The sequence below is a fragment of the Geotrypetes seraphini genome, chromosome 7 (assembly GCF_902459505.1).
Source record: "Geotrypetes seraphini chromosome 7, aGeoSer1.1, whole genome shotgun sequence".
NCBI classification, from domain to species: domain Eukaryota; kingdom Metazoa; phylum Chordata; class Amphibia; order Gymnophiona; family Dermophiidae; genus Geotrypetes; species Geotrypetes seraphini.
In genome coordinates, this window is record NC_047090.1 from 4572348 (window position 1) to 4586045 (window position 13698).

General features: G+C 46.5%; 1 protein-coding gene across 2 annotated transcripts in view; it reads right to left on the reverse strand.

Annotated features, from left to right (window-relative positions):
- The window catches only part of HIPK2 (homeodomain interacting protein kinase 2), a 285351-nt gene extending 276342 nt beyond the window's left edge, over positions 1-9009 (reverse strand). For both annotated transcript variants that reach the window (XM_033951443.1, XM_033951442.1), the window contains exon 1: positions 8593-9009. In XM_033951443.1, coding sequence (XP_033807334.1) covers positions 8593-8611 — 19 coding nt within the window. In that variant the 5' untranslated portion in view covers positions 8612-9009. The remainder of the gene's footprint in view (positions 1-8592) is intronic.
- Positions 9010-13698: the final 4689 nt, after the last annotated feature.

The following is a 13698-nucleotide window of genomic DNA, read 5'->3' on the forward strand; positions in this document are numbered from 1 at the left end:
TTTAGTGCCCCCAGTGCCTCCTTCTCATGTCTTTAGTGCCCCCAGTGCCTCCTTCTCATGTCTTTAGTGCCCCCAGTGCCTCCTTCCCATGTCCTTAGTGCACCTTCCTATGTCTTTAGTGCCCCCATTGCCTCCTTCCCAAGTCGTTAGTACCCCTTCCTATGTCTTTAGTGCCCCCAGTGCCTCCTTCCCATGTCCTTAGTGCCCCTTCCTGTCTTTAGTGCCCCCAGTGCCTCCTTCCCATGTCCTTAGTGCCCCCAGTGCCTCCTTCCCATGTCCTTAGTGCCCCCAGTGCTTCCTTCCTATGTCTTTAGTGCCCCCAGTGCCTCCTTCCCAAGTCTTTAGTGCCCCCAGTGCCTCCTTCCCAAGTCTTTAGTGCCCCCAGTGCCCCTTCCTATGTCTTTAGTGCCCCCAGTGCCTCCTTCCCATGTCTTTAGTGCCCCCAGTGTTTCCTTCCCAAGTCCTTAGTGCCCCTTCCCATGTCTTTAGTGCCCCCAATGCCTCCTTCTCATGTCTTTAGTGCCCCTAGTGCCTCCTTCCCATGTCCTTAGTGCACCTTCCTATGTCTTTAGTGCCCCCAGTGCCTCCTTCCCAAGTCCTTAGTGCCCCTTCCCATGTCTTTAGTGCCCCCATTGCCTCCTTCCCAAGTCGTTAGTACCCCTTCCTATGTATTTAGTGCCCCCAGTGCCTCCTTCCCATGTCCTTAGTGCCCCTTCCTGTCTTTAGTGCCCCCAGTGCCTCCTTCCCATGTCCTTAGTGCCCCTTCCTGTCTTTAGTGCCCCCAGTGCCTCCTTCCCATGTCCTTAGTGCCCCTTCCTGTCTTTAGTGCCCCCAGTGCATCCTTCCCATGTCTTTAGTGCCCCCAGTGCCTCCTTCCTATGTCCCTCTCACTGCCTTCCAGACTTTGTCCCACCCCCCACCCCCGAAGCCAGCCTGCCTGCCTGTCTACCTCCCCAGCCAAAGCCAGCTAGCCTGCCTGTCTACTCCTTCCCTCCCTGCCCCGCAAAAAAAAAAAAAAAAAGCCTCCCTCCTTCCTTTCCCCCGGTCAGCTGCTATCTTACCGCCCTGCTACTGCTAAAGCCAACACAAAGTCTTCTTTCCGACGTCAATTCTGACATCGGAGAGGGACATTCTGGGCCAGCCAGGCAATGATTGGCTGGCCCAGAACGTCCTCTTCAACGTCAGAAAGAAGACTTCCTGTCAGCTTTAGCAGCAGCAGCAGGGCGGTAAGAGCAGCAGACCGGGTGAAAGGAAGGAGGGAGGCTTTTTTTTTTTTTTTGCGCGACAGGAAATGATTGCCTGTCCCGTTGTCCCCAAGCACAGCTTCGGGACGCTGTCCCTGAAATCGAGACATTTCGGCATCCCGAAGCTGTGTGTGGGGACAACGGGACAAGAGGTCTGAAAACGGGACCAGTCACCTTAATCTTGCAGGCCCTGCGCAGACCGGCAGAAATTTCCTGCAGACCGGCGGTTGAAGAGCAGTGTTTTTTATAACATGTACACGTAAGTTCTAGGCACGCCCCTGACCTGTCCATGCCCCTCTAAGCTGCACACCTTTCTTGCAATAGTGCACTCTGGATTTGAATGCACAATTTATAGAATATCGTCTAATGGCAGGCATGTAACTGCTAATTACTGCCAATTAGTCTCAATTAAGACCAATTACAGCAATAATTGATTGTTAATGCCAATTAGCAGCTAATTATTCTATTAAGTTTTGCACAAGATTGACATTATTCTACAAACTGCACACAACTTTGCCCTTTAAGCATAAAATTGTGCATGCCTCATTAAAATCACCATAGAGACATGCACATGTACACAAGCTATGTGTAGGAGTGTTTATGGGAGGAGTCTGAGTGGAGCAAAGGCAAAGTCATGAAGCATGTGCTCGGTTTGCAGTACTGTATAGATTTACACCTGCTCCCGGGCTGGTGTAAATATACAAGGCCACATAGGCAGCGGAAAGCTGTTTGGTTTGGAGGAGCCCAGGTGTTCCGTCATAGCCCCAGCGGAATCCTGAGGCACCAGCTCCCGACTCTACCCCCTACCTCCGCCTGGCAGTGTACTTTAAATCGCGTCAACGAGCAGGCCTGCCCCCAGAAGTAGAATGAAGTGTTCTGGGGCAGGCCCGCTCGTTGACGCTGTGTGGCAGCTGTCCCAAAGATTTAAAGTACAACACCAGGAAACAGGCGGGAGAGTGAGCACAAACTGGCGACCACACGTTTTTGGGGAGGACATGGCCCCTGTGGCCTCCCCCGTTCTGACACCTATGCAAGGCCACATTTCAGCCACAATTTCAGCTGCTTTTGTGCTGGTATTTTACAAAGACTCATAAGTGTCTATGGCAGGGGTGCCCAATACGTCGATCGCGATCGACCAGTAGCTCAGGAAGGCAACGTGAGTCGATCGCTAGACTCGTGTTGCCGTCCTGATCTACAGGGCCGATCAGCCTTCTTCTGTATTCTCCCTAGGGCCCAGCTGTCATCTGCTGCTACCGCCGCTGTTGAAAATTAAAAAAAAACCCGGCTTGGAGATTTCAGCCCGTAGCGATCTTATGCTCCGGGCTCTAACGTGTGCGTGCCGGCTTCTCTTCTCTTCCCTCTGAAACCGGAAGTTATGTCCGGGAAGCCAGCACGCACATGTTGAGAGCCCTGAAGCAAGCATTCGCTACGGGCTAAGGCAGGAGACAGGTTAATGAAGCATTTCCTCTTCTTGCTGCCGGGTCCTGCCTACTTTCTGTTTCCGCGAAGGCAGGACCCGGCAGCATTTCCCCCAATGCTGGTCGGTTGAAGCAGGGAGAGCTTGGGGCGGCGTCGGCTTTCGGGCCTGTTATTGGTGGCGGTTTGGGTCTTGGTCCCCGATGGCAGTTTGGGTCCTGGTCCCCGATGGAGTGGCAGTGGCTTGGGGGAGGGCAGGGAGAAAGAAAGAAAAAGGGCAGGCAGGGAGACAGAAAGAAAAAAGAGAAACAGAAAAAAAGAAAGGGGACATGAAGAGAGAAAGAAGAAAGTGCAACCAGAGACTCATGAAATCACCAGACAAGGTAGGAAAAATGATTTTATTTTAAATTTAGTGATGAAAATGTGTCTGAATTTATATCTGCTGTCCCCTTTTACTAAACTGCAATAGAGGTTTTTAGCGCAGGGAGCCTATGAGCGTCGAGAGCAGCGCTGGGCATTCAGCGCAGCTCCCTGTGCTAAAAACTGCTTTCGTGGTTTAGTAAAAAGGGAGGGGGGTATATTTGTCTATTTTTGTATGGTTGTTACTGAGGTGATAGTGCATAGAGTCATCTGCTTTGACCTCTTTGAAAAACCCTGGAATAGGAATGATAATTAGCATTTTCTATGCGTACAGTGTGCTTTGTGTTTTTTAAAAATTTTATTGTTGGTAGATCATTTTGACTTGGTCATTTTAAAAGTAGCTCGCAAGCCCAAAAAGTGTGGGCACCCCTGGTCTATGGGAATCTTTTACAAAAGTATGCTACATTTTTGCACTCAGCACTCCTTAACAGCAGAAATGAAAACATGCGAAATGCACAGGCTGTGCGCTAATAGTTGGAGGTATGCCCAGCATGTCCGCAGCGATTACCTCACTGAGAGGGTCATTAGCGCAGGTAATCTTAATCTCAATTAGCACAAAAGCACTTAGGCCCAATCTAAAGTTAGGCGCCTAGGCACACTTACCCCATCTAGGCACCTAACTTAAATTTTCTTAATTGGCTTAATCAACACTGATAATTGAAAGCGAAATTAAAAAATCATTTAAAAAAATTAATTAGCTGGTAGGCCCCTACCATTTTGAGGTAGGTGTCTATAACAAGGCACCTACCAGAAAATAGTCGTGGTTGGGGGGAGGCAGATTCTGGGTAGAATTGGGGCGAATATTGGGCATGGTTTTGACTTAGGCACACTCATTTAGGCCTGGCCTAAATGGCAGTGCGCCTAAGGTTTTAACGCCTATTGGTGACTAAGAATGTTTAGGTGCCATTAGGCACAATTTTATAAATGGCGCCTAGCGGATGATTGACAATCATAGAGAGGGTGGATAGGGACAGATTCTTCAGACTGAGGGGGACAACAGGTACGAGGGGGCATTCGGAGAAACTGAAGGGAGATAGGTTCAAAACAAACGCAAGGAAGTTTTTTTTCACCCAAAGGGTCGTGGACACTTGGAATGCGCTACCGGAGGAAGTGATCAGGCAGAGTACGGTACAGGGATTCAAACAGGGATTGGACGGATTCCTGAGGGATAAAGGGATCGGGGGATACTGAGGGAGGAGCTGGGATGTAACACAAGTATAGAAAGCTAACCAGGTAATAAGTATAGAAACCCAACCAGGTAATAAGTATAGAAACCCAATCAGGTAATAAGTATAGAAACCCAATCAGGTAATAAGTATAGAAACCCAACCAGGTAATAAGTATAGAAACCCAACCAGGTAATAAGTATAGAAACCCAACCAGGTAATAAGTATAGAAACCCAATCAGGTAATAAGTATAGAAACCCAACCAGGTAATAAGTATAGAAACCCAACCAGGTAATAAGTATAGAAACCCAACCAGGTAATAAGTATAGAAACCCAATCAGATCGTGCATGTGCAAGACCGGAGGGTTAGGACTTCGATGGGAAGATAGGACTTCAATGAGAAACCAAGGTGGCAAGGGAGCCCCTTCTGGTGATTCAGACAGGTCGTGACCTGTTTGGGCCGCCGCGGGAGCGGACTGCCGGGCAGGATGGACCTATGGTCTGACCCGTCGGAGGCACTGCTTATGTTCTTATGCTCCAACAGTGCCTAGGAGCTAGGGCCTTAGTGCCTCCACTCTAATAGCAATCCTACCAGTTAGCATGAGATAAGTACCATGTGCTGTGATATGCAGACCCTGCCTACTTCCTGCCCCCTATGACAACATGCAATTAACTAGCAAATATACCCATGCTAACAGCTGGCGTGGGGTGCAATAGGGGTCAGAGCACACAAATTCACACGTTAACCCTACTACGAACCTTAATAGTCTCCAGATGGAATAGTCTCCCAGTGGAGATGGTGGAAATGAAGACTGTATCTGAATTCAAGCTAGCATGGGACAGGATATTGTGGATGGGCAGACTGGATGGGCCATTCGGCCTTTATCTGCCATCGTGTTTCTAGTAATAAAAGAACCCTAGGCTTAAAATAGCTTCCCAGCTAAATGACCTGTTATAAAATGACCCTTTAAACGGAGAAGCCACTGGACCCAAACTTTACAAGTTTCACAGTCCAGTGTGCTTACCATTAGGGCACACAGTTGGATTATTTCACTACCACTGAAATTTCAACATCAGAAATGAGAACTCATTAGAAACCACTAAAGTGAGATTAAGCACCCGAAACTCTGCTACACAAACTTTATTCAATGGTTCCCTTTCTAGAAGACTCTCAAGATGTTATTCAGACTCGATCCACAATGACCTTAACATGTATGAGTGAGACAGATAAAATGTTGTTAATGAAACTTTACTTTAAAAATAGACTGACCAAGTTCTGTGGGGATTTGGTTAGTATATTTCCAGATGTCTCAAGAGCAGTTTAGAAGGAAAGAATTTCTGAAAATGAGAGATAGAGTATTATTAGCACTTGAAGCATCATTTTATTTAAAGTTTCCTTGCAAATGTTTGCTTAAGATACAAGATACTGAATTCGTTTTTTGGGATCCCATTTTTGTTAGCACGTGAACAGAAGTGAGATTTCTTTTTCTTTTTCTTTTCATTCATTCTCTATTGAGGAAAATAGGGTAGGTAAGTCCATGTCCTTAATTTAGTAGGGAATGATTGGGTTCTTTGGAATTCAATTCATTTCTTTGTTTTTTCCTTTAATTTAGTTGATAAATGAGCAACATGTCTTCCCCGTTTAGTGGACTTGTAAAGGATTGTTTGTTGTATGATTTGTTATTGAAATATTTGTGTGGTAACCCTTTTTTTTCCTGATATCTTTATGATATTGTAAATGTATTAAATTCCAATTTAAAAAAAAAAAAAAATGGTTCCCAAGATCCATTCTCAACAGCCTCATCCAGGTCCCTAAGTTGCAGCCAGATTCCTATAGCCAAAGACTTTTGCCAGGTCTGCTGTACCTAATGTACAAAATAATTTGACAAAGCAGATTATTAGTGGATTATCACCAAATTTAATCCGATTCTTGTCCACACAGTCCACACGTAAAGATCGCTCCCGAGTATTTATAAAGTTGTGGCATGTGTATTAAGAGTCCAAGTCTATGTTTGTTTTAATCACATCTTTTATTGATTTATGTATGCATATTTGGAACCCACTTAGGTTTTAGGTGGGCTCTACACTTTTTAAATAAATAAGGCTCCCATGCAATCAAGTGTTATGTGGCAAATGCTCCGACGCCCATTCACTTCCTATTAGCATCAGAACATTTACCACACCGTCCCGCGCTATCGGGCTTAGTAAAAGGGGGGAGGGGGAATAAGTAAATAAATGTTATTTTAATGTACTTCACTGTGTATGTTAATTGTAAACTGCCTATATAGGTTTAGGCAAAGTAGAAATGATTTTAAATACAATAAATAACTTTTAAAAATGATAGATACCCTAAGAACCTAAAATGTTTTGGTCACCACGCAGTTAATTAAATCCAAGTACCACTGCATTGCTCCTGCCTTCCTGACCCTAAGCACTGTTCCCCGCAGTGAACCCTAAAGCACTTCATCATCTTAACCCCTGTTTGTGTGATGATAAATGGGTAGCGTGTTAAAAGGATCATATATCTTCTGTAAACTAAAACTAAATTGAAATGCTACCAAAATAGGCTGAAATCAAAACAGGACATCACAACACACGTACGTCTTTGGGGAAACAAGCCTGATCATTCCCCTTAAAAGTGTGATCTGTTCTTTGTAAGACTCCCAGGGAGCGCAGAGTGAATCCCTTCTTGGAGTCTATTCCAACGCCACTGTTCTCCCTTTAGCTGGGCTAAGATCTATTCAAGGCTGTTAGTGGCATTCCACGAAGCTTTATTACTCCCCATTTAGGCTCATATCTTTAGCTTGTACTGGTAACCAAGACGCATTTCAGACATATTACCCTGCAGAACTGAGAGTATGTCACCCTGCAGAGAGGGGGGCATACCGTCAGCGGTAGCAACCCAGCAAAAGCCTAGCGTTTCTAGGCTCTTATGAAGCCTAGTCCTGTATCAACATGGGAAAAGTGCAGGCGTGTGTATTACAATAGCAAATCTCCACCGCAAGTTTTCTTTCAACCTTACATATCCCCTCCCCCACAGTCAAATCCCCAGCAGAGGGCGAATTTGGGAGAAATTCAATTACCGATGTGGTTTCATGTCAGGCCACTCCAGACACTTCCAGCTCTAAGCAGCTTCACAATGGAGTTATTTTGGGCAAGGATCGGCGTCCAGAATTAAACGCCTAGAATCATCTCGATATTTTTTCTTTCCGTCCGTCCCTCTCCTTCCCCCATTAAACTCTCTCTTTGTTTCTTTTTATAGCTCCATCTTTTTTTTTTTAGAGGAGAGCACTTTAGATAAGGGACCCTTAAAATATGGCCAGTCCACCGATAAGTACACATATAAAAAAGAAATAAGCAGTGCACAGGGGCAGATCAGTGACACACATAAAGTGAGATAATGTTATAACCTCAGACCTAAACTGTTCTTTTTCTCTTCTCTGAGAAGTTTATCGCTTTTGTTCAGGCAGATAAATGCCTAGAAAGGGTTTGTCCTTTAAACCTAATTCTTGTAAATAAATGTGAAATTCTATATGTTGTACATATGTGTTTGTGGAGTTGAGCCATATATATACACACCATAAAGATTTCTTTATCAAAAACTGTTCAGATAACAGAAAAGTAATTTGATAAGCAACATCATTAGGTGTCTTTTGCCTAGAAACCGTTTCTCTGTATAATACTGATCCTGAGAGCAAGTGACAATCACATAAGTGCTGTGGCACTGGATTCAGCTAACAACACCCCCCCAAACAAACCAGGGTGTAAGGGCACTTCCCCCCTCACCTAGATGTAACTTCTCCCCCCCCCCCAATTTCCCTACCAAAGCCAGAACTTTTCATTTTTCAGGGCCACTGACAGAAAGCTAAACACTTGATCACAGCCATTAGGGGATTTTGTTGTTGTTGGTTTATTTTATTTTATTTTTTCTGCAGCTAGACAAAAGCTGCGGCTTTATTTATTTCATTTTCCCGTGACAGGCATATTATGTCGCTTTTATGCCCTCCTGCAGGGAAATCAGTCACTTTAGTACCGGGAAGAAAAGGGGGTCAATATCTGGGAGAGCAAAGGGATTTCAGGCACTGTCTGCCGGGGAGCTTTTTTCATTGTTTCCCGGGATTATTAATTTCCCGTCCGCTTTTGGTGTGGCAAAAGGGGGGGGGCAATGGCTGAGAAGCTGCTGTGCCGGTGGGGGGGGGGGGGGACGGACTTTGAAAGCTCATCCTCGTCTCAAGGAAGCCCCCCTCGCTTGCACCCCGGCTCCCTTTGCTTTCTAGGGAAAAGGGGGGGGGAAGGCGTGCTGCTTGTATTTTAAGGGGGGGGAAAGGAGAGAGAAAGTCCTTACCTCCATACACAGGGGCCATCGGTGCAAGGCAGTCTGTGCTTCATGGCAGAAAGCGAGAGAGACGGCTGGATCCCTGCTGCAGCCCCGGACTCAGTGGCGACCCTGCGCTGCTGCCATCTTGGGCTGCAGCCTCCGGAACGTGCGGGGGGGGGATCTCCTGCCAGCCTCCGGGGAGCGACGGTCCGGGGAGTCCCTGCCAGCTTCCTGGGGGCGAGGATCCGGGGAGCCCCTGGCAGCCTCCGGGGAGCTGACGATCCTGCATGGAGCGGTCAGAGCCCGGCCGCCACAACCGCCAGCGCCTGCATCCTCCTCCTGGGATCCGGGCCGGGCAGGGAGGGAGACCTCGGAGGCCGGATCCTGCCCTGCAAAGGGCGCTCGCTGGACGGCACGTGCAAGCCCCGGCGCTCCCCGGCTCTACGATCTACATCTAGGGGGAGCTGCCGCTGCTGCTGCTGCTGCTGCTTCGCGCCACCTTAAAAAAAAAAAAAAAAAAAAGTTGTCTCGCGGAGCGGAGGGGGCGGGGTTAAGCGCCTCTCTTGGCTCTTCCCAAGTGCGCGAAAGTAATCAAAAGCCTATCGCACGGATCGAAGGGCTGTCAGCGAGAAGAAAAGGCTGCCAGGCGGAAACCTTGTTGAACGAACACATTTCAATCAAGGGGAGAGCGTGTTGGGGAAACAGCTCCGTCTGAGCGCGGGGGTAGGCGAGAAGAGACTGCAAACGACCGTCTCCCAGCAGTTGGAGAGCGTAACCATCGCCACTATACTTAGCGCTCTATGTACTAAAGTCCCCCCCCCCTCCATCTTTTATGCGCTGTGCGAATATTAAGAAGAAGAAGCAAGGTTACGATGGCCACTTCTGGAAAATGTACTGGCACTTAAGTGAACCGAGATCGATTCAGCCTGCAAAATAGACTTTAGGTTTTCAGTGGGGCTCATTTATTGACAGCATGGAGGAGCCTCACGTTAACCTCTAGACTGCAGAGAAAATAACCATTCTTCCAACCAATTACTCTTTTCTAGGATTTGAAGCAGGAGTAGAGGGTTTTTTTTTTCTTTTCTTTGTTTGGATGTTTGTCCTTCTATAAAACAAATCAAGGGCAGTGCCAAACATTTCCCAAACTCCATGGCACCCTGATTGGCTTGCATCCACTCCCTCACTCCTTATGCTTTCTGCACAATTCACCCTGCCCCCCCCCCCATATTTTACCCCCCTCCATCCATATTCACTTCACCCAACGGTCTCACAGCAAAGAACGTTCAACCTCTCCAGCATGTACAAAATGCGGCAATCAGACTTCTAAAAAAACCTCCATCCCCGTGACCCTGTCTCCCAGGCTCTGTTGTCAGCTAAGTGGCTGCCCGTAGCCAAACGTTGTGTCTTCAAGGGCCTGATGCTAGCGTTCAAATCCTCGCATGACATGGCGCCGGGCTACATAATGGCCAAGCTTCCTCCGTACGCGCCGAACAGGTCCCTCCGCTCCCACGATGAAATATATCTCAAAATGCCCCCTGGTCGTGCCCTTAACTACAAACCGCCAGAAGACGTTCCTACTCCCACTTCATACCGAGCCACTGGAATCAACTGCCCCCACAGATTAGATCCCTTGGAGGACTCCTCAACTTTAGGAAAGCAATAAAAACATACCTGTTCACATAACTCCTCAGCCCCATGACCGATAAATGACAAAACAATGTATACTGATAAAAGGTCCTCTGTATGTGTCACCTTAGAATAAAAACTTGTATTGAAAAATTTTGCACTGTAACATTGACAAATTTAACCTGTAAACTGTATATTATGTATGTTAACCTATAACCCATTCTGAACTCTTTGGGCAAGGCGGGATAGAAAACAAATTAAATAAATAAACAAATAAACATATCCCCTATAGTCCAGTGGTCTCAAACTCACGGCCCGCCAGATCCTATTTTGAGGACCTCGGTATGTTTATCCTAATCACAAAAGTGAAATAAAACAGTTTCTTGATCAGATGTCTCTTTAGCTATAAATGACAATATTATTATTAAGACTTAGCCAAAAGGAAAGTTTGACCTCATGCAAAATTGTCATTTCTTTAATAAGACATTAACTATTTTTTCTGAGGCCCTCCAAGTACTGACAAATCCGAAATGTGGCCCTGCAAAGGGTTGGAGTTGGAGACCACTTCCTTAACTGTATCCATAACATCCTGTTTGTCTTTGGGAAGCAGAGCCGAGATTGTGATGTCATAATGCCTCATTCCACCAATAAGAGCCAACCTCATCAGTGATGTCACAATGGCTTGATTGTCCTGTTCTCCCCTCTGCCCTCCAACCCAGTCAGCTGATTAACTGTTCCCCTTAACTCAGTGGTCTCAAACTCGCGGCCACCAGGTCCTATTTTGAGGCCCTCGGTATGTTTATCATAATCACAAAAGTGAAATAAAACAGTTTCTTGATCAGATGTTTCTTTAGCTATAAATGACAATTATTATTATTAAGACTTAGCCAAAAGGAAAGATTTATAAACTATAAAGACTTTTTACCTCATGCAAAATTGTCATTTCTTTAATAAGACATTAACTGTTTTTTCTGCAACCCTCCAAGTACCTTCAAATCCAAAATGTGGCCCTGCAAAGGGTTTGAGGTTGAGACCACTGCTCTAGTCCCTTCACTCACACCTGACACCCTATTACCCTCCTATTTAATCTGTGTCTCCCTCATCCTTAGCTTACCTGCCTTTTCGCCCCAGTTTCACCTACATGCTTTCCAGTGCCTCAGCCCCATTCCCTCCTCTTATTCTCTCAAACAGGAAATCTAACTCTACAACATCACTCCAACAATCTGTCATTCCACAGTTCACAAACCAATACTATAGACCCCAATATAGAAAGATTCAACCAAATCAGAAAATGCTTGCTTTTCTGGCAGAAACTGAACTGATGCAGAACTGAATCCATATCCCATTGAGTTAGATAGTGGGGATTTACAGTAGGCATTTTTCTGTCTTCAAAGGATTTATAATCTAAGACAGAGGTGCCCACACTTTTTGGGCTTGCAAGCTACTTTTTAAAATGACAAAGTCAAAATGATCTACCAACAATAAAATTTTTAAAAAACACAAAGCACACTGTACGCATAGAAAATGCTAATTATCATTCCTATTCTGGGGTTTTTTCAAAGAGGTCAAAGCAGATGACTCTATGCACTGTCACCTCAGTAACAACCATACAAAAATAGACAAATACCCCCTCTCCCTTTTTACTAAACCACGATAGCAGTTTTTAGCACAGGGAGCTGCGCTGAATGCCCAGCGCTGCTCTCGACGCTCATAGGCTCCCTGCGCTAAAAACCTCTATTGCAGTTTAGTAAAAGGGGACCTTAGTGTAAAATATAGACAGCAGATATAAATTCAGACACATTTTGATCACTAAATTTAAAATAAAATCATTTTTCCTACCTTGTCTGGTGATTTCAGGAGTCTCTGGTTGCACTTTCTTCTTTCTCTCTTCATGTCCCCTTTCTTTTTTTCTGTTTCTCTTTTTTCTTTCTGTCTCCCTGCCTGCCCTTTTTCTTTCTTTCTCCCTGCCCTTTCCCAAGCCACTGCCACTCCATCGGGGACCAGGACCCAAACTGCCATCGGGGACCAAGACCCAAACCGCCACCAATAACAGGCCCGAAAGCCGCCGCCGCCCCAAGCTCTCCCTGCTTCAACCGACCAGCATTGGGGGAAATGTTGCCGGGTCCTGCCTTCACGGAAACAGAAAGTAGGCAGGACCCGGCAGCAAGAAGAGGAAATGCTTCATTAATCTGTCTCCTGCCTTAGCCCGTAGCAAATGCTTGCTTCAGGGCTCTCAACATGTTCGTGCCGGCTTCCCTTCTCCCCTCCCCCCCCCCCGGACATAACTTCCGGTTTCGGAGGGAAGAGAAGAGAAACCGGCACGCACACGTTAGAGCCCGGAGCATAAGTTCGCTACGGGCTGAAATCTCCAAGCCGGGTTTTTTTTTTATTTTCAGCAGCGGCGGCAGCAGCAGATGACAGCTGGGCCCTAGGGAGAATACAGAAGAAGGCTGATTGGCCCGGTAGATCAGGACTGCAACACGAGTCTAGCGATCGACTCACGTTGCCTTCCTGAGCTACTGGTCGATCGCGATCGACGTATTGGGCACCCCTGATCTAAGAGGTTCATAATTGAAGCAGAAATACGTCTAAAACCCACCCATATCAGCACTTGGACGATAATTGAAATGGGTTTTTAGATGTATCTAAGAGGCATTGTAGGCCTCTGACTGCTGCTGTGCGTCCTGAGCGAAAAGGGGTGTTTTTCGAGGAGGGGTTAAAGTGGGAAGTGGGTGGGATGTGAGCCAACCAAACCTAGTCCTGCAGGGATAATCAAAGGTTTGACGAGACTTCCTGGATGGAACCTATACGTTGTGACTTAGGCAATCTAAAAACAGATCTAAGTACCCAGAAGAAACATAGAAAGTGACGGCAGAAAAGGGCCAAGGCACAATGAGTCTGCCCACTCCATTGACCCACCCCCCTAGTTAATCGCTCTCTGATGACCTTTTCCCTCGTATAGATCCGACATGAGCATCCCAACTGTTCTTAAAAACTGGCACGCTGCTGGCCTCAGCCACCTGTACTGGGAGCTTATTCCAGCTGTCCACCACTCTTTCAGTGAAGAAGTACTTCCTGGTGTCACCATGAAACTTCCCGCCCTTTATTTTCAGCGGGTGTCCTCTTGTGGCCAAGGGTCCCCTAAGAAGGAAAATATCATCTTCTATCTTGATGCGACCAATGACATACTTAAACGTCTCAATCATGTCCCCTCTCTCCCTACGTTCTTCGAGAGAGTATAGCCGCAATTCGTTCAGCCTTTCTTCGTATGATAGATCTTTGAGCCCCGAGACCATCTTGGTGGCCATTTGCTGTACCGACTCGATTCTCAGCACATCTTTGCGGTAATGTGGCCTCCAGAATTGTACGCAGTACTCCAGATGAGGCCTCACCATGGTTCTGTACAAAGGCATTAGGACGTCGGGCTTCCGACTAACAAAACTTCTCCGGATACAACCCAGCATTTGCCTAGCCCTAGATGAAGCCTTCTCCACTTGTTTGGCCATT